This window comes from Pelodiscus sinensis, chromosome 12, assembly GCF_052426305.1.
Source record: "Pelodiscus sinensis isolate ZL-2025 chromosome 12, ASM5242630v1, whole genome shotgun sequence".
Classification (NCBI taxonomy): domain Eukaryota; kingdom Metazoa; phylum Chordata; order Testudines; family Trionychidae; genus Pelodiscus; species Pelodiscus sinensis.
In genome coordinates, this window is record NC_143063.1 from 12,544,108 (window position 1) to 12,563,746 (window position 19,639).

General features: G+C 46.4%; 1 protein-coding gene across 1 annotated transcript in view; it reads left to right on the forward strand.

Moving 5' to 3' along the window:
- Window positions 1-19,639, forward strand: part of HSF4 (heat shock transcription factor 4) — a 69,222-nt gene that overhangs the window by 32,524 nt on the left and 17,059 nt on the right. Inside the window, exons 7-10 of the mRNA XM_089781439.1 lie at window positions 1,946-2,045; window positions 3,413-3,537; window positions 9,894-10,118; window positions 13,058-13,163. Of these exons, the coding sequence (XP_089637565.1) occupies window positions 1,946-2,045; window positions 3,413-3,537; window positions 9,894-10,118; window positions 13,058-13,163 (556 nt within the window). The remainder of the gene's footprint in view (window positions 1-1,945; window positions 2,046-3,412; window positions 3,538-9,893; window positions 10,119-13,057; window positions 13,164-19,639) is intronic.

The window sequence follows — 19,639 nt, forward strand, 5'->3', positions numbered from 1 at the left end:
AAAGAAAAGTACAGAGGCTTTTAGGGGAGGACGGGTGGGTGGCCTTGGGATTAGGCTAATAGGTTCCTTGCTCTGCCATAAGCAAGTTACATAATTTCTCTATGTGTTAGTTCCCCAGCTGCAAAATGAGGATGATGGTTCCCCATTTCACAGGCATAATGTGAGGCTAAATCATTGTGGGGTGCTCAAATACTATGGTGATGAAGGCAATTATCTTAGTGCCCAGATGTGACAAAAGGGAGAGGTACTACCTTTTGCTGAGCATCCCAGCTATTCAGTTAACTAAATTGCCTGTAAGGGTTGAACCCAGAGACAATAGGTCTGTAAGAGTCTCCAGGAAGTGTTGGCAGGACGTCAGGAAAGCCAATGAAAAGAAAGCATGAATGTTTGAATTGAAGCAGGACCCTCCTGCTGCAGTCTTTGTGTGAGCCAGAGCAAGAGCTGCAGATATGAGTTAAGCCAGGAGCAAAGCATGGCGTTTCTAGCGATATTTATGCCTAAGGAAGGACTAAACCTTGGAACACCAAGAAAGATCAATTGTGGCCAAAATTTTCAAAAGGTTTTGGTTGCTTCAGTTTTTAAGGTCCCAGCTTGAGACCCCATGAAGGGAATTGATTTTCACATGGGGGCTCAGCACTTTGATGGATGCTCAGCACTTTGTACTAATCAAGCTCCTTTAAGGTATTTCATTTCCCCCTCCCCTTGCGAACAGAGATATCCATCACCACTTGTCACTTTTGAAATCGTTCACAAGGGCCATCTGTAGTAAGGGGCCTAGCGACTGTGCAGCATATGCAATGGAAGATTCACTGAAGATGGGGCTCTCCAAAATACCGCAGTCATCTCCAAGAAGCCAGGGCAGTTCAAAATGTTCCCTTTGTGCTAATATCTTTAACAGGCAATATACAGCATAACCTGGCAAGCTGAACCATTGAAGAGGCACCATGAAATTATTTTCCTGGATAATGTACAGTGCTTTATGAAAATTCTTTCTTAAAATATACAATGCAGCACACTCAGAAAACATTGTAATTTTTCTGGAAAGAAGCATTCCCATAGATTCTATTCATTTTCTCTATTCCATTAATTAATAAATATCTTATTTCTATGTAGAATACATATGGAGCACTGATGTGACTGCAGTGGAATTTAGGCTTCAGTCTAAGTGAACTGAAATTTGGCTTATTGAAATACTTGGGTTATGTTGTATGTCTGGACAGAATCAGGGTGAGATTCCAAAACTGAGCTCAGAATTTAGACAAGATAACTAGATCTAATGGGCAAGTAACAGAAATTCACACAAAGCTTAATGGGAGAAAAGATTTTCTTTTCAAACCTCTGGTAAGAAGGCAAAAGTGCTCTTGAAGGTTTGATCGGATGCTTGGCTCTCACTGGAACCTGGTAGCTTGCCAGGGCCTTCACTAAGAATGAACTTCCCTTTAACAATGTTGCTGAGTTAATAGGTTTCCTAATTCAAATTATTAAAATAATAGATTTGCAGCCTGTGCAAAGTAAAATAAATGGGATGGATGGTTTGGTGGTCCAAGCCTCAGATATGATATACCTAGAGCTCCCTGGAAATGGCAGGATTGTTTCAAATTTTCTGTCTTCTGGGAAATATAAATAAAGTTCTGAATTATTTATCCTATGTGATCATTCAGATTCGATCTGGAAAACCAAGGTTCTGTCCCCTCTGTATGGACATGAAAGGTCCCCTGTGCTTGGTGATCTATCCAAAACTACATTACATAACATTATCATTTCACTTCACTGTCCATGACACAAGACAGGGAAGCACCTGACAGCAGAAGAAAATAAGACATGAACATGGAGAAGCTTCCAATTGCTGCCAACCATTGAGTCAAATGTTTCTGGCATTTGTACTTAGGTGACAGACAGTTAATACAAGGCTGAGATAAAATATTATTTCTCCTTCTCGCCACAGACCTCTGATGCTAGATGATGGAAATTCCGCTCCTCAAGTATCGAAGTTCAGCCGACATTTGTCTGTGGACCCCCTTCACGATTCCTATTTCATTCAGTCGGTAGGTTTGTTTCTAAACATGGACCTTTGTTTCAGTCTTTCTTTTTGTCATGGTTTGTCCTTATCCATTGTGGAAAATGTGACATTTCTGTGCATGGACTGGTTGCATAGGTAACTCTCTTCAGTGAGAATACAAGTTTTGCCAATGTGACATTAGTGGAGAGATTTGCGAAGTTACATTTTATTGATCTGACTCTTTACTACTCTGCAGTGAAAGAGTGCCCATCGCACTCTCTGGCTGCCCTTCCCGGCTGTTCCCTGGCTGGATGAGAGTGCAAAGGGGCTCTGGCCGGAGTAGAGAGGAGGTGCCACTCCAGATTTCTAAGGAGCACGAGTCCCAATATCCCATTCCTGGGCTCTAATATAAAAATCCTACCCAAAACAACCCTCCATATTAATATGGAGCCGGTAGCCTCTTCCTAGCTTTCCAGATTAGGACCCTGAAGCCCCAGGGCAGGAGCAGTTCATAGAGCAACTAGAAACTGAGGCTTCCTGTCCAAGTGAGAAGACAACAGATCTTCAGGATCCATAGCTTCATAACTATGTAACCAGTGATTGTTTTGGTTACCGTGTCCAGCATGGCTGCCATAGATTATATTTGTTTAGACAAGATGAATTTCCAGGCAATGGGCACAGTAAGCAGAGACTATACATAACTACAGAGAAAGAGCGTTATGCTGAGTTGTTGGTCTTTCATCTGAGACATAAAAATAAGGTCCTGACTGCTTCCAGAGATTTAAAGGTCTCATAGATCCTTCAGCCATGAGGAAGGCCTTGGGAAAATATAAATGTGGGTAATCATATTCTGTCTACATTAAAATCCTGCTGGAGCTGTCATTCTAATTGGATTGTTATTTTATAGATGCATTGTAGTAGGTGTGTGGGTGGGAGAGGGGTTTGAGGTGATTACTATGCCTTGTGCACATTTCTCATGTGAGTAGTTCCACCAATTACCTCATTGACTGCCAGAGAATTGCTCTTGTGAGTGACAGAAGCAGGATTTGCCCAGAGAGCCCAATCCTGCAAACTGTTACTACCAGACATAGTGCTCAGTACCAAACATTGCATGCAATGGGACTCTGCAGGGTAATAAGGACTAGGACTCCTCCCTGTAGGAGGAGTGGTGTAGCTGTCCCGCCTCAGCGGGATGCTCTGGGAGATCAAAATGCCCCATTCTGTCCTGAGCTGCTGGGTTCCCCAAGGCAATTGTGAAAGTTCCCGGCATTGGGTGGGGATGAGCCAAAATTGTCATTGCAAGTAAGTAAGCCATCTTTGTCCCTTGATGAGCCAGTGTAGAACTAACATAACAGACTTCTTAATTCTTCCTGGTGCATCGCAAAACTGATCATTTTGTATTTTCTTTTCCAGCCAGCTACAGAACCTACCTCATGCTTAACCAGTCCTGCTCTTGCTGGAGGGCCAGTCATATCAGATGTGACTGAAGCATCACCACCTAATGTTGTGTCGCTTCAGTCTCCTCCGGAGGGTGACAGGTAAAGAACGTTATTGTGATTATTAACTACGAGTGTGTCTGTACAAGGGATATGATATGCATTTATTTTTGTAAACCTGTAACCGCTGAAATGTGCAGTGGTTACATGTTTACACATGGTGTGGCGGGGAAGGGGGGGTAGGTGGGATCTGGTGCTTGTGGGGAACTGGCTTTTAAGCTGGCTCCTTACTCTTCCCTGCCTCCTCACCCCCCGCCCTGCTGCTGCCTCTGTGGGAGGCCGCGGGGGGAGGGACCAGGTGGTTCTGCAGCTGGCTCCCCTGCCTGTGTCCCCACCCCTACCACCTCCCCCCGATACAGAGGCAGCAGTCCCCACGTACATTGGCTCCCACCTCCTGCCCCTCCCCCCGATACAGAGACAGTGTGGGGAAGGGGAGCTGCAGGTAACCGTTAGGATTAACCAACAAACCCAAGCTCATCAGTTAATCATGTAAACGGGTACATGTTCATATCCCTAGTCTGTACATTGCACTATGGGTGTAATTCCAAGCTCAGGGAGACATACCTATACTATCAAGGGTGCTAGCCATGGCATCATTAGCTGTAGCATGGGGAAGCTACGCCAGTATATACCCATCCAAGATGCCTGACATACTCTGATAGCTAGCCCCTCTTGCCACTCTCACAACTGTTGCTGTTCTTTTTTTTTAGAACACTAGTTCCATGAGAACTGGCATGGGTATGTTGCCTTCATCTGACAATTACAAACCCCAGCTCAGAATGTGGAGACACTCTTAGGGTACGTCTACGCAGCGACATTATTTTGAAATAACTTAGTCTGCGTCTACACAGCAAGCAGTTATTTTGACATAATGTCAAAATACAGTCAAGCTGAAGGACTTCTTACTCTGACTCCTGTAACCCTCATTGTACAAGGAGTAATGGAAGTCGGAGGAAGAGTGCTCTATTTCGAAATAAGAGCTGTGTAGATGCTCCCAATTTTTAAATAAGCGACTTTGAAATAGGTACATAATTGACGTAGCTCAATTTCTGTAGCTTATTTCAAGTTAAGCCCTGCAGTGTAGACACACTCTTAGGCTGTGTCTAGACTACATGCCTCTGTTGGCAGAGGCATGTAGATTAGGGTTGTAGGCAAAGGCAAATGAAGCCGCAATTTAAATGATCGCGGCTTCATTTACATTTACATGGCTGCCGCGCTGAGCCGACAAACAGCTGATCAGCTGTTTGTCGGCTCGCCGCTAGTCTGGACGTTCCCCCTGTCGACATCAAAGCCCTTTGTCGGCAGCCCCGTTATTCCTCGTGGGATGAGGTTTACTGGGGCTGCCGACAAAGGGCTTTGATGTCGACAGGGGGAACATCCAGACTAGCGGCGAGCCGACAAACAGCTGATCAGCTGTTTGTCGGCTCAGCGCGGCAGCCATGTAAATGTAAATGAAGCCGCGATCATTTAAATCACGGCTTCATTTACCTTTGCTGAACAAACAAATCTACATGCCTCTGCCGACAGAGGCATGTAGTGTAGACGTACCCTTAGAGATCTGTTCAAGGTCATGAATAACTACAGCAAAATACGATGTCTAGGCTTAAGATGTCTGGTTTTGTAGGTTTTATTTTGAGAGAGAAAAAGAAAGCAAGATCTTCCTTTTGGTTTTGGTTAGGAAGCACTAAAATCAAACGGAATATCTTCCTTATAATCAGGAATAGAGAAGACTGCCGTAAGTGCTCTTGAACTTTTAGGTCAATGTGCAAAGATTCCAGAAAGCTACAGTAACCAAATACACAGAGCTATTTCAGAGTTAGAATAGATAGCTTAACTTTTCCTATTGGCCATTTTAGATACTCAGAGGCTTTAGGGTTAGTGATAACGTTATAACCTATAATTATGGCCATGCAGTGTGCCTGGACTGTTGAAAGGTATGCAGTCAGTCTCTCTAGCTAACAGGCAGGGCAGCTACTCTCTGGAAAAGACCTGTAGATGCTGATTGAAATTTCACCATCCATAAAATTAGTTAGAGACATGGTTAGTTCTATGGGGAAGATCTACTCTCTAAAAATAATTTTCAGCGTATAACAATGCTGCTTATTCTTGAGCGCCATCTACTGACACTTTGTTAATGAGCTATTTACATATATAAAATCAGCTCACTGGAGAGAAGTCTCATAACAAGACAGATATGATGAATGAATGATGTTGTGGTGCATGATAAAGATTTTATCAGCATGAGCTTTTGATAGGTGCTTGCCATTCATGAGTTCTGGTGATCCCAGATTTGTGCTGAGGAAGTCTTTGTAATATCATACCCCATCACATATGTTGTATATACTACATGTGTTACAGCAACAAGTTGTGAAGTCTGATCGCTTTTTATCTGTGATTGTTTTTGTATCACTCTGCCTATAGAGTTAATTGCCTTAGTTACTTTGGGTTCAGCTGCTCTGGGGATCATACAAAACTTCTAAAAACACATAGTAGTTTTTTACACATAAAGATGTCACTATTTTATTTTAAAGTCTAATGGCTTAGATCTTTTTTATGGCTAGAATTGAAGCCTGGTTCCATTGGAAAAGGATAAATCTTCTCTTTCCAATGGGATAATACTTCAGTCTGAGACTTTCAAATCAGCTATAATTTTAATGAGAATGGGTGTCTCAATCCTTCAGTCAGTTCTGAAAACCTAAGCTTCTGTTTCTAATCCTACATGGCTGCAAATAATAAACAAAGCCAGTGTAACAATTTTACTTGTAGAAATCCTGTCTCTGGGCTGTGTCCAAACTTGCCCATATCCTGGGCCTCAAACGGGTTAGACAGGAGGAAGCTACACAATAGGAAAAAGAGGGAAATATTTCTCTGGCAGGTTAATTTAAATAAGCAGGGCTGCAGCTTGAAATTCCCCAGCAGACTGGAGTGTTACATTGAATGCTGAGGTGTGGAATAGTGCTCAGAGTGCAGGTGAGGTGGTCCAAGGAGCATGTAAAATAGATGTATCATATGGATGTCACCTTTTTCACATGTGTAAGATATCTGACGGGATACATTGTTGAAGTGAATGGAATTATGCCATCAGAAAATCTGGTCCAATATAATTATTATTATTATTATTATTATTACTATTACTATTACTATTAATAATAATCAGGGCTCGACAAATTATGGAAAACCCTACTCACCAGACAAAAAAGGGACTCGCCACCCTCCCCCACAAAAAGTGTTTTTAATGGCATAAATTCCTAATAAGAATAAGAACAGTAGTTACTAATATGTTCTTAATAAATATCACCCAAGTTATTAATACATATCTTATAAATGTCTACCTTTTCTCTCTGCTGCCATGTCTCCTCCCCTTGCTCCATCAGCTCCCCTGGTGCCTGCTGCCCCCCAGCCCCTCACTCTCCTCTGCTGTCCTGACTCTTGCCCTTCCCATTGCCCTCAGCCTTCCTGAGACCTGCCCCCCTCCACCAGCCCTTCTCTCCCTCCTGTGCCTACTCCTCCAGTAGCCCCACTTTGATCATGTGAGCTACCCCTCCTCATCCCCTCTCCTAACACCTCCCTCTACACCTGCCCTGCCTCTCTCCTCTGGTGCTGGTTCATCCCCTGCAGGTGCTTGCCCTTCTGCTTCACCCCCAGAATCTCCTGGCACCTGCACCCTCCTGATGCTTCCCCCTTCCCTCACTACCCCTGCCTTCTTTGCCCTCTTTTTCCCTGATACCCACCCCCTCACAACCATCTTCCCTCATTCCCCTCATGATCCTGTGCCCTCACACATGCATTGCTCCATCTCCACCTTCCTCATGCCCACCCCTTCTTTCAAGCCTTCTCCCAGCACTTTCCCCTCTCCCCTCTAGCCCCCAGTGCCCTTACCCTCTCCTCTCCCAGCATCACCCTGTTCCCCCCCTCCCACTGACACCTCTCCCCTCCTGCCCTTTTCCTCATTGTCTCCACTTGGCCCTCTGGGATTTGTCTCTCCTGCACCCCTGTCCCTTGGTGCCTTCCCCTTTCTTCTTCTTCTTTTCCTAACCTCCTCCCCTCTCCTCCCCTTAGCACAAGCCCCTTCCCCATATTTTCCCCCTCCCCTCCTCTCCCCACAGCCCAGCCCAGCTCCTTCCCCTCCACCAGGGACAGCTCTAGGTTTTTTGCTGCCCCAAGCAAAACATTTCCCCCCCCCTTTTTTTGTTTTCTTTTACATGTTTGCATTTTGCAACTTTTTTTGTTTGTTTTCATTTTTGTCCCAGCATTTTAGCCCTATAAATAACAAATAGCATTTTCATTCATTTTTTTCCATAAAGGCAAAGGCACTTCAAGTGAACTCCCCCTTTCACCTGCTGCTGGATCACAGCAGCCTTTTCCCTTCCCTGTCCAGTCCCTCCCTGTGGACAAGCACCCCTCACTCCCGACCCACAGGGGAAACAGGGTGCAGGGACAGCTCAGAGCCAGAGGGGTGCAGGGAACAGCAGGGGGAGGAGGGGACAGGGGTGGCGCGGGGAACGGAAGGCACAGAGCCAGAGGGACGCAGGGATGGGGGGGTGGAGCAGTGTGCGGGGTGCGGTGGAGGCACGGGGAACGGGACGCGGGGAATGGGAGGGGCAGAGGGATCAGGGTCTAAGGGCCGTGCAGAGAACAGGCAGCACAGAGCTGGGGGGAGCAGGGTGCAGGGTGCAAGGGCGGCGCAGGGCCAGAGGGAGAGCAGGGGATCCAGGGTGGAGGGTCAACGTGGGGAATGGGCGGCGGGAGCCAGATGGGGTGCGGGGCAGGTGCAGTGAGTTGGGCGGTCGGCCGGGAGCAGTCTCTCGCCGGCGAAGGGGCTGGGGCCATGGCAGGCCTGGAGCCAGCAGGGCAGGGCCTGGCTGCGCCGCACACCGCAGCCAGCTGCCAGGGACACGCGGCCAGAGCTGAGCTAAAATCATCGCCTTTACAATCGTCTGCTGGCGCCCCACCTCCTCGCGCCGCAGCTGCACGCGGGCAGCCCGGCGCTGAGAATCGCCGCAGTTCCCCCTCCCCGGCAGTGCTCTGCTCCTCCGCCTGGCTGACGGATCGGATGGGGCTGCGCCGCCCGTAGTGCGGGCTTTGGCCAGCCTGTCACAACGGCCCACTGGGCCAGTCCACCCCTGCACTCGCCGCCTGGCAAAATCTACTCGCCACGGGTGAGCGGGCGAGTGTATTTGTTGAGCCCTGATAATAATAATAATAATAATTAATATATAATAACCTTAATGCAGGTCACTCCCAGAAGACTCCCAGGACACTCCCTTGAGTTGGTGTTAATGACCTTCTCTTGCAACATGAACCAATAATTCCTTCTAGTTGGTCCTACATCTCCAGGAAATATTCTGCATTTTGATCTCGCTTGTAGGTAACACACAATTTCAAGAGCATTTCAGATGGGAGGTTAATACAGTAATAATAAAGCAGCAGGCTCCAGAATCATCCTTTAATCCTGTTAGCGGTGTGCTCTCAGTATTTGAGGCTACATCTAGACTGAAAGCCTCTTTCGAAAAAGAGTGTCTAGACTACAACCAGTACTTTTGAAAAAGCAAGCCACTTTTTTGAAAGAGAGCACCCAGGCAGTCTGGATTCTCTTTTTCCAAAAAAAGCACAGTTTGCATTACATAGCGCCTTTTTTCGAAAGAGCACTTTCGAAAAAAGGCGTTCTTCCTTGTAAAACAAGGTTTTCCACAGTTGAAAAAATTGCTGCATTCTTTCGATTTACTTTCAAAAGAATGCAGCAGCAGTCTAGACACAGGGGAAGTTTTTTTCGAAAAAAACCCCACTTTAAAAAAAAACACTGTAGTCTAGACACACCCTTAGACAGAAGTGAAATGTAAAGCATGCAGTCTCACAGAGTTGCATGGCCAGGATGGCAGCCTTGGTTAGGACCACCAAAGTGGTAGTATTCCATTAGTATTCCCCATATGTGTGTGAGGTTAAATGAAATACCAGTGCCTTTTCCTTGATCTGACAATTGAAATCTAAGACTCCCCAGTTGGTGTTTTCCTTCTGCCACAGCACGTGATGCATATGCTTGTGCCTTTGACAGCTCTTGCTGATTAAAAGAGGCCACCCCCATTTTCTCCTGGTAGAGGAAATAAGAAGAGACCATGTGCATACACAAGGAGGAAAAATCTCTGAGAAAAGCTGATCCTTATTCCAAAACCCACTGAAGTCAATGGGAGTCTTTCCATTGACTTCAATAGGCCCAAAATTAAAATATAAACTTGGATATAGACAGAGTTAATGTGTCCACACAGTGGAGGGTGGGGGTGACATAAACACTGTATGGGAGCTGGATTAAAACCAGAAACTACCCTTCCCATTCATGCGAATAGCAACACCCTTGGTGCTCATACGTGAGAGTGTGGTGCTGAAATTTTTCTTTGGTTCAGGTTAAAATGCCACATGCTGATCAAGGAAGAACCAGTTAGTCCTGGAGTGAAAGCCACATCTGAGCCAGATGTCCCACTGCCTGGCTGTAGTGCCTGTGCTGAACCCCCTGTGTTACCAGTTGCAATGGTTCAGTCTGTTTTAGAAGGCAAAGGGAGCTGCGGGGCGCCACAGTCTGCAAGTTCACAGCAACCCGAAAGAAGAGGCAGAAGGGCACTTCTAGACAGGTGAGGGGAGGACAGCAGCTGTGCACACGCAACTGCATTGCACATCGTGAGAGAACTCAAACAGCTCAGTATTCACTGCCAGCTGTCCAGTTTGATGGGCTCAGGATTATCCCAGATGTCCCTTTGTTTTGTACCTCAGAGGTGGCAATTCAATTACACAGTTTGGCTTGTGGCTGAATAGCCTCATGTCAGCTAATAACATCTGTAGTTATGCAAGCTACATGCTGTAAAGGGCATAAGGGCTGGCGCACAGTGCTAAACCCAGTGGAACATGGAACAGGGTCTACCATGCTGTACCGTAGTGTCCTCTTGGGTCATACTGGAGAATATGTCTGATAAGAGATTAAAAGAAACCTCCATCAGATACAGGTTTAGATCATGGGAAGAAAGTTTAATTAGCAAAGAACTTCTGTTTATCCTCCCTTCTTCAGTTCTGTGAACTCATGTGGGTTCTTCCCCCTTCACTTTGAACTCCTTTCATTTCCTCATCTATCACATTTCTAATATTCAGGAACATCTCTCCATACTCCAGCACACAAGTCGATTCTCACAAGTCAGCCCAAGATCATTAGTCAGATTAGCCCTTTGGATACTGTGCACACCACCCATATGTTTTTGGGAAAATAACATCATCCGCTGACTCTGATTGCCTTGAAATATGTTTGTGGGTTAGCACAAGTTCACAAGCAGTCTGAGTGTTTGAATTCCTGACTATCTTTGACTAAAGCTCAAGGCTTTCCTGCAAGGGACCAAAAGCAGAAACTGCTATTCACTGGTCTTTTATCTTTTATTTGGAAGAGAGAATTAAAGTGTAGGCACTGCTACTCAAAAGCAGGGTTTAAATGATAAATCACTGGATTCATAAATACATTTTGAAACAAAAAAGTGACAAGTCCTATTGTTAATGACAATGGAGAACAAAGAGCTGTGTGTTTAATGAACCCAAGAGGTTCAGGAATAGAGGAATGCAGTTCTTTTCCTGAACCCTAAAGGATCACTGAGAAACTTGGAGCCATTGCAGATTAATATACTAGGACCTGTAGGATCCACAGAGACTGGCACCCTGCTGAGAGGGCATTTGCACATCTCTTTCTGGATCGGCCAGAGGGGAGATCCTGTAAAACTCCCTTGAAAAAGCTGCTATATATGGTCCATAAGGGTCTTGGGTTTGATATCAGCTGCAGGGATATCATGTGGGTAAATACACAGCATGTTCAACCATCAGAGAGAGAATTGCCCTGGCTGGCACATCTGATCAGACAGAGCAGAAAGAAAGAAAGAGAGCAGGGGTTTTGAGTGAATCTGAGAAGACTTGGGCAACTCCAGAATGTTTTTAGTGAAGGCGTTTACTCTCTTAAATATTGGCAAAGATTGTAGTATAATCCCACTCCTCAAACCCTGATGACGTATGAGTCTACTCTACAATGTAGAAAAAATGTACAATGAAGATATTTTAGAGACAGAACTATCCTGTCATTTCTCTCGGTATTTTTGTCTGCCACAAAGAATGTACGTAACCTAATTATACCATTTGGCCAATGTGCTATCTTGCAATATAGAATGTCCCCTTATTTCAACTCACTGTTGTAATTTTCTTCATCCTTGTAATCTGTTTGGTTCATTTCCCCCTAATTAGAATGTATTACAGCCTATTTGTCTTGTCTTTTATATGGTATACAGAAGGGCAAACTTTCACAAACTAATAATTCAGGCCTTTTTTTTCAAAGGTTCAAACATTTATTTATGGAAAACCCATGGAAACCCGGTTTCCATGTTTAAAGAAACCTGGTTCTTTATGGTGCCTGCAGACAGGGCAGGAATGGCTGCAAACCTGGCCCTTTCTATGTGGTTTTCTATAGAAAGGTCTGATAAAATTGAACAGAAAACAGTGGAAGAGAGCTCAATTTTTTAGAATGAATAGAAAATCAAATCCTTGATATAGAAATCTAGAGGATAGTTAAAATATTGAATACAAAAAAATCTTATTTTCTTTTAAGTCTTGTGGGTTTTTTGAGTGGTTTCTCTAAAACCCAGTTGATTTCAACTCTTTTGTATTCTATGAGACTTTTGTGTAAGGGTTAATTATCATTCATCACTTATCTTATTATTCTTGCAAATCTCTATTTAGTGGTGCCTATAGGATGACCAAGAATGGGGCTCTGCCCTGAGGAGGGCACAATCTAAATAGGCAGGATAGACACAAACTGTGGAGGAAGAAGTAGAAGACACCAGCAAAGAGAACAATGTGATGGTAGCCAATGTCTTTTTGCTAGTGCCATGTTTTTGGAGGCAAAAGGTTATTAGGAGAGGGATCAGCTAAATGGGAAAGACAAGGAAAAGGGTTGAGGAGGATGGGCCAGGCAGAGGGAAGGTGGGAGGGGCAGGTGTGGAGTGTAATGTCACTCTGTCGTGTTGTAAAACGTTTTCTATAATGGGCTTCTTTCCATAAATGCCATTTAGTCACCAGAGTACAGCTTCTTGGATCAGATTAATTGAGCCTGATATAGAAAAGTGTGCATTGTACCAGCTTCAGATCCAGAGAGAATCTATCCCAGAGGTGTGGCAGGAAGGGTATAATCACCTACTCCTCCCTCAAAATGTCCTCCACGAAGGGTAGGTTTAATTTTGCCAGAGATGCCATAGAAGACCAGTCTTTCAGTGCTACAGACCAATCTATATATTCCAAGACACATGGGCCCCTTAGAAGGCCCACAGCCATCTCCACTGCTTAGTGTCACAATAGTCTTCTCCCTATTCTGGTGGGTCATGTTCCTGGGGTTAATCCCTGCAAATTGGCATAACCTAGGGCTGAGTAAGGCCCGTAGAGTTCCACGGTGAAATTTGGGCATATGCTTCTCCTTGGGAAGTTACAAAGTTTAATTGTCTATATAAATATTTATATTCCATATCTGTGGCAAATTTCCCTGCTCTCTTCTCAGAACAGAAATTTCTGGCCCTTTGGATGACACTGATTTGAGTTTAGAAGGTCTGCAGCTGCTACTGAGGAGCCATCAGTATAACCTGGAACCTGCCAGTGTTTTGGATGTGAGTGTTAACAGCACACTTTTTTGTGTGACAATCACTTGGACTTGTCATATTTTTTCTAGGCATATTCTTGTGCACCGTATACTGGCATCTTATCTAGTAATGGTCTACATACACCTCTGTAGAGTGCATTTGTAAGAGGGAGTTTGAGCAGCTTCAGACTTTGCCATGCATTTTCATTTCTAGTGAGGTCAAATCTGTTTAGGTCATAAGAACATAAGAACGGCCGTACTGAGTCAGACCAAAGGTCCATCTAGCCCAGTAGCCTCTCTGCCAACAGTGGCTAGCACCAGGTGCCCCAGAGAGGGTGGACCGAAGACAATGATCAAGCGATTTGTCTCTTGCCATCCCTCTCCAGCCTCTGACAAACAGGGGCCAGGGACACCATTTCTATCCCCTATATAATAGCCTTTTATGGACCTAACCTCCATGAAATTATCTAGCTTCTCTTTAAACTCTGTTAGGGTATGTCTACACTACAAAGTTAGTTCGAACTAACGGATGTTAGTTCGAACTAACTTTCATAGGCGCTACATTAGCGCTCCGCTAGTTTGAACTTAATTCGAACTAGCGGAGCGCTTAGTTCGAACTAGGAAAACCTCATTTTACGAGGATTAAGCCTAGTTCGAACTAGCTAGTTCGAATTAAGGGGTGTGTAGCCCCTTAATTCAAACTAGTGGGAGGCTAGCCCTCCCCAGGTTTCCCTGGTGGCCACTCTGGCCAACACCAGGGAAACTCTTCTGCCCCCCTCCCGGCCCTGGAGCCCTTAAAGGGGCACGGGCTGGCTACGGTGCCCATGCCAGGTGCAAGCCTGCCAGCACCCAGCCAGCAGACCCTGCACCTGGCACGGATCGAGCCATCCACCCGATGCCCCCTAGCCCTCCCCCTCTTCCCGGGACCAGGCTGGCGGCTCCCGGGAGCTTGTCTGGGACCGCAAGAGGCGGGCACCCGCCTGGGCTTGTGCAGACATCGTGGACCTTGTCCACGATCTCCGCACTAGGCACAGGAAAGTGGCCGTCTAGGGCAGGAGAGCTGCCAGCCTGGCCACCCAGGAGCAGGTGTGCAAGAGAATCAAGGGGGTCCAGTGAGACCCCCCCCCCCGACCCTGAGCCCTGAGCTTACAATGGCCGTCCTGGGTCAGACCAAAGGTCCATCTAGCCCAGTAGCCTGTCTGCCGACAGCGGCCAACCCTAGGGACCCTGGAGGGGATGGACCGAAGACAGTGACCAAGCCATTTGTCTCGTGCCATCCCTCTCCAGCCTTCCACAAACCTTGGGCAGGGACACCACTCTACCCCCTGGCTAATACCACTCCATGGACCCAGCCTCCATGACTTGATCTCACTTCCCTTTAAACTCTGTTCTAGTTCTAGCCTTCACAGCCTCCTGCAGCAAGGAGTTCCACAGGTTGACTCTTTGCTTTGTGAAGAACAACTTTCTGTTACTAGTTTGAAGCCTGCTACCCATTCCTTTCCTTTGGTGTCCTCTAGTCCTTCTTTATGGGAACTAATGAAGAACTTTTCTGTTTGCCCCCTCTCCACTCCACTCACGCTTTTAGAGACCTCTATCCTGTGCCCCCTCCGTCTCCTCTTTTCTAAGCTGAAAAGTCCCAGTCTCTTTAGCCTCTCTTCATATGGGACCTGTTCCCAACCCCTGATCATTTTAGTTGCCCTCCCCTCTCCCAGCCTCTCTCTTCCCCTCTCCCACCTCCTTTTCCCAGTCTCCCCCAGTTTTGTTCAATAAAGACAGATTCCATTTTGGAAGACACGTTATCTTTATTTTGTACATCAAGAAGAGGGGCTAGGGAAGGGTAAGTGGAAGGAAGTGAGGGAGGAATGGGGCACGAGCCCCCAATGGGGAGGACTGGGCTGGCTCTGCGGGCTTCTGGGGGTGGAAGCTGTCCTGCAGCCCCCCAATTGCCCCCTCTCCCCAGATGGCAGCCTGTGGCAAGTGCAGCCGGACTGATGGCCGAGTGGTGTGATGTGCCCAGTGTGGGTAGTCCGGGCACTCCAAGCCAGGACTGCTTTGCAAGCGGGGCACCCCTGAGAACTGTCTGTCCGGGGTGGAGGTCAGGACCCTTTAAGCACAGCCCTCAGCTAGCCTGAGAAAGTATCTCCACGCTCTAAGTTCTTCTCTGATGCCCTGCCGGCACTGCTTCCGGCCATCCTTAAGCCTGGTTCAGGGTCCACTTAATGTGGACATGCTAGTTCGAATTAGCAAAACACTAATTCGAACTAGTTTTTTAGTCTAGATCCGTTAGTTCGAATTAGCTTAGTTCGAATTAACTAATTTGAACTAAGTCAGTTCGAATTAATGTTGTAGTGTAGACATACCCTTATAGTCCTAGCCTTCACAGCCTCCTTTGGCAAGGAGTTCCACAGGTTGACTACACGCTGTGTGAAGAAGAACTTTCTTTTATTACTTTTAAACCTGCTACCCATTAATTTCATTTGGTGTCCTCTAATTCTTCTATTATGGGAACTAATAAATAACTTTTCTTTATTCGCCCTCTCCACACCACTCATGATTTTATAGACCTCTATCATATCCCCCCTCAGACTCCTCTTTTCTAAACTGAAAAGTCCCAGTTACTTTAACTTCTCTTCATATGGGACCTGTTCCAAACCCCTAATCATTTTAGTTGCCCTTTTCTGAACCCTTTCCAAGGCCAAAATACCTTTTTTGAGGTGAGAAGACCACATCTGTACACAGTATTCAAGATGTGGGCGTACCATAGTATTTATACAGGGGCAGTAAGGGTATGTCTACACTACTCTCCTAGTTCGAACTAGGAGGGTAATGTAGGCATACCGCACTTGCAAATGAAGCCCGGGATTTGAATTTCCCGGGCTTCATTTGCATAAGCGGGGAGCCGCCATTTTTAAAACCCCGCTGGTTCGTACCCCGTGCAGCGCGGCTACACGGGGCTCGAACTAGGTAGTTCGGACTAGGATTCCTATTCCGAACTACCGGTACACCTCGTTCCACCTAGTTCGAACTAGGAGGGTAGTGTAGACATACCCTAAGATATTCTGGATCTTATTTTCTATCCCTTTCTTAATAATTCCTAGCATCCTATTTGCCTTTTTGACTGCCGCTGCACACTGTGTGGAAGTTTTCAGAGAACTATCCACGATAACTCCAAGATCTTTTTCCTGATTTGCCATAGCCAAAATTAGCCTCCATCATACTGTACATATAGTTGGGGTTATTTTTCCTGATATGCATTACTTTACACTTATCCACATTAAATTTCATTTGCCATTTTGTTACCCAATCACTCAGTTTGGTGAGCTCTTTTTGGAGTCCCTCACAGTCTGCTTCTGTCTTGACTGTCCTAAACAGTTTGGTATCATCCGCAAACTTTACCACCTTACTGCTTACCCCTTTCTCCAGATCATTTATAAATAAGTTGAAAAGGATTGGTCCCAGAACTGACCCTTGGGGGACACCACTAGTTACCCCTCTCCATTCTGAAAATTTACCATTTATTCCTACCCTTTGTTTCCTGTCTTTTAACCAGTTCTCAATCCAAGAAAGGACCTTCCCTCTTATCCCATGGCAATGTGATTTACACAAGAGCCTTTGGTGAGGGTCCTTGTCAAAGGCTTTCTGAAAATCTAAATATATTATATCCCCCTTGTCTACATGTTTGTTAACCCCTTCAAAGAACTCTAAGGGTATGTCTACACTACCACCCTAGTTCGAACTAGGGTGGTTAATGTAGGCAACCGAAGTTGCAAATGAAGCCCGGGATTTGAATTTCCCGGGCTTCATTTGCATCTTGCCGGGCGCCGCCATTTTTAAATGTCCGTTAGTTCGGACTCCGTGCCCACAGCTTCACGCGGCATGGACTAGGTAGTTCGGATTAGGCTTCCTATTCCGAACTACCGTTACTCCTCGTGGAACAAGGTGTACCGGTAGTTCGGAATAGGAAGCCTAATCCGAACTACCTAGTTCGTACCGTGTGTAGCCGCGGGCACGGAGTCCGAACTAGCAGACATTTAAAAATGGCGGCGCCCAGCAAGATGCAAATGAAGCCCGGGAAATTCAAATCCCGGGCTTCATTTGCTACTTTGGTTGCCTACATTAACCACCCTAGTTCGAACTATGGTGGTAGTGTAGACATACCCTAATAGATTAGTAAGACATGATTTCCCTTTACAGAAATCATGTTGACTTTTGTCCAACAAATTATGTTCTTCTACATGCCTCACAATTTTATTCTTTACTATTGTTTCGACTAATTTGCCTGGTACTGAAGTTAGACTTACCAGTCTGTAATTGCCAGGATCGCCTCTAGAGCCCTTTTTAAATATTGGTGTCACGTTGGCTACCTTCCAGTCATTAGGTACGGAAGCCCATTTACAAGATAGATTACAAACCACAGATAATAGCTCAGCAATTTCCCATTTGAGTTCTTTTAGAACCCTTGGATGAATGCCATCCGGTCCCAGAGATTTGTTAACATTAAGTTCTTCTTCGGGGATGTCCCCGCGGGTGCTCCACTATGGGTGCTGGCCTTGCCCCGGCGCCGCAGACGGAGACTTGTCAGTAGCAGTATCCGGCTGGACCACGCATGTGCCGCAGGCTCGCGGCTTTCGCGCTCTTTCTGTCGCGCGGTCCGGCCGCCCGCCAGTTCCTCTTCACCGCCTCAGGCTGCAGACGCTTGTAACTGCGCTCTCTCTCCACAGAACTAGACTGCTTCTAGTTCTCCCTTTGTATATAAAATTTCCTTTTTCCTCTCTCCCCTCTTTTTCCCCATAAAGTATAAAAAAAAAAAGAGAGAGTTTCTTTCAAGAGAGTAAGGACAAGGAAAGAACTATCGGGAGGAAAGCACAGACCGCTCTTACCTCCCGCCTCTCAGCTGCTCTCCTGTCAGCTCTCTCTATATAGCTCCGTTCACCTTAAAAAAAAAAAAAAAAAAAAAAAAGAGACAGACTGTTAAGATAAAGAAACAACAAAAGATTCCTGGGCAGAGCCATTACCAGGCTATCAGCCCTTAACAGCCACTTACTGTTCAATAAAACAAAAGATAAAGGTCAGCGGGCTGCCGGCAAATGTCAGGCACCGGCTTTAAAAAAATGCGGCTCCTGCCGTGATGCAATGCCTGCCTCTGACGGCCATGCAGAGTTTATTCGTTGCCTGGGGGACTCTCACATCCCCCAAAAGTGCCATCATTGCTCTAGGCCAGGCATGTCCAAAGTCCGGCCCGCGGGCCAATTGCGGCCCATGTTCTGGTTTAATACGGCCCCACATGTAATTTGGCAATATCTATCTTTTATGGCCCCCAACGAATCCATATGTATTGAGATGAATACATTGTAAAATCTCAGTTAATGTCAGTTGGTCTAAATCAGTTATAAATATATTTGGACACAACATGTATACTTGGTGTTATGTTCCTGTTCATATTTTTTGAACTTAAAAGTTGACAGACAACCTTTATTACCAATAATATGTAATGTACTTTACAATGTTCCTGACATATATTTCAGCTTCCTGGATTTTTTTTTCATCTGGCCTTCAGATATGAAAGGCAGAGTGATTTAACACCTGTTTAGATTTGTCATCCATGTGACGAAATGAAAAGTATGCCGTTTGCAATAAACTTTGCATAAAATAGTTAATTTGCATTTAATTTTAATGGTTCAAAGAATGTCAGGCAAAATGGTCGGCCCTCACGCATGTTCACTTCATCAAATCTGGCCCTCTTTGAAAAAAGTTTGGACACCCCTGCTCTAGCCTCACTTCCAGAGCCAGAAAAGACAGGGAGAGGCACCTTCTATGCTCCTCTTGGATACAGCCCTGCACCCGCTGCAAGCTGACTTGAGTCAGCAGCCTCTTCAGCACCGGGCTTCCTCCCCTGCTGCGGACTTCAGAAGAGAATGATGCTGTCCTCAGCAAGATCCCTGCCAGCTGCCTTTAATGGCAGGGACAGCCATGCAGAGACACCTGGGACCTCTGGCATTGCGAAGCCATGTCCCCCTGCCTCAGCGGCTTCTAAGCCTGAGTGGCCACGGGAGTCTGCAAAGACACCGGCTCCCCAGCAGGCATCAGCTCAGCCGCTTCTTCCTCCTCCGGCGCCGAGCGTTGAGCCGGCGCGGAGAGCAGCCCCGGACCTGACCACGGCACCGGCCCCGACACCGCCCCCGAGTCACCATGTGGTGCCGGACTACACGGCTCCGACCCGTTCCGCGGCTGGCACGGTGCCGATCGCCAGGAGAGCCAGGCAGAGACACCTGGGACGTCTGGCATTGTAAAGCCACGTCCCCCTGCCTCGGTGGCTTCAACGCCTAAGCGGCCACGGGAGCCTTCCAAAACGCTGGCTCCCCAGGCAGCAGCAGCTCAGCTGCTTCTTCCTCCTCCGGCGCCGAGCGCTCAGCCGGCGCCGAGAGCAGCCCCGGACCCGACCACAGCACCGGCCCCGGTACGGCCCCCAAGTCACCGCGCGGTGCCGATCGCTCCTGCCCCGCC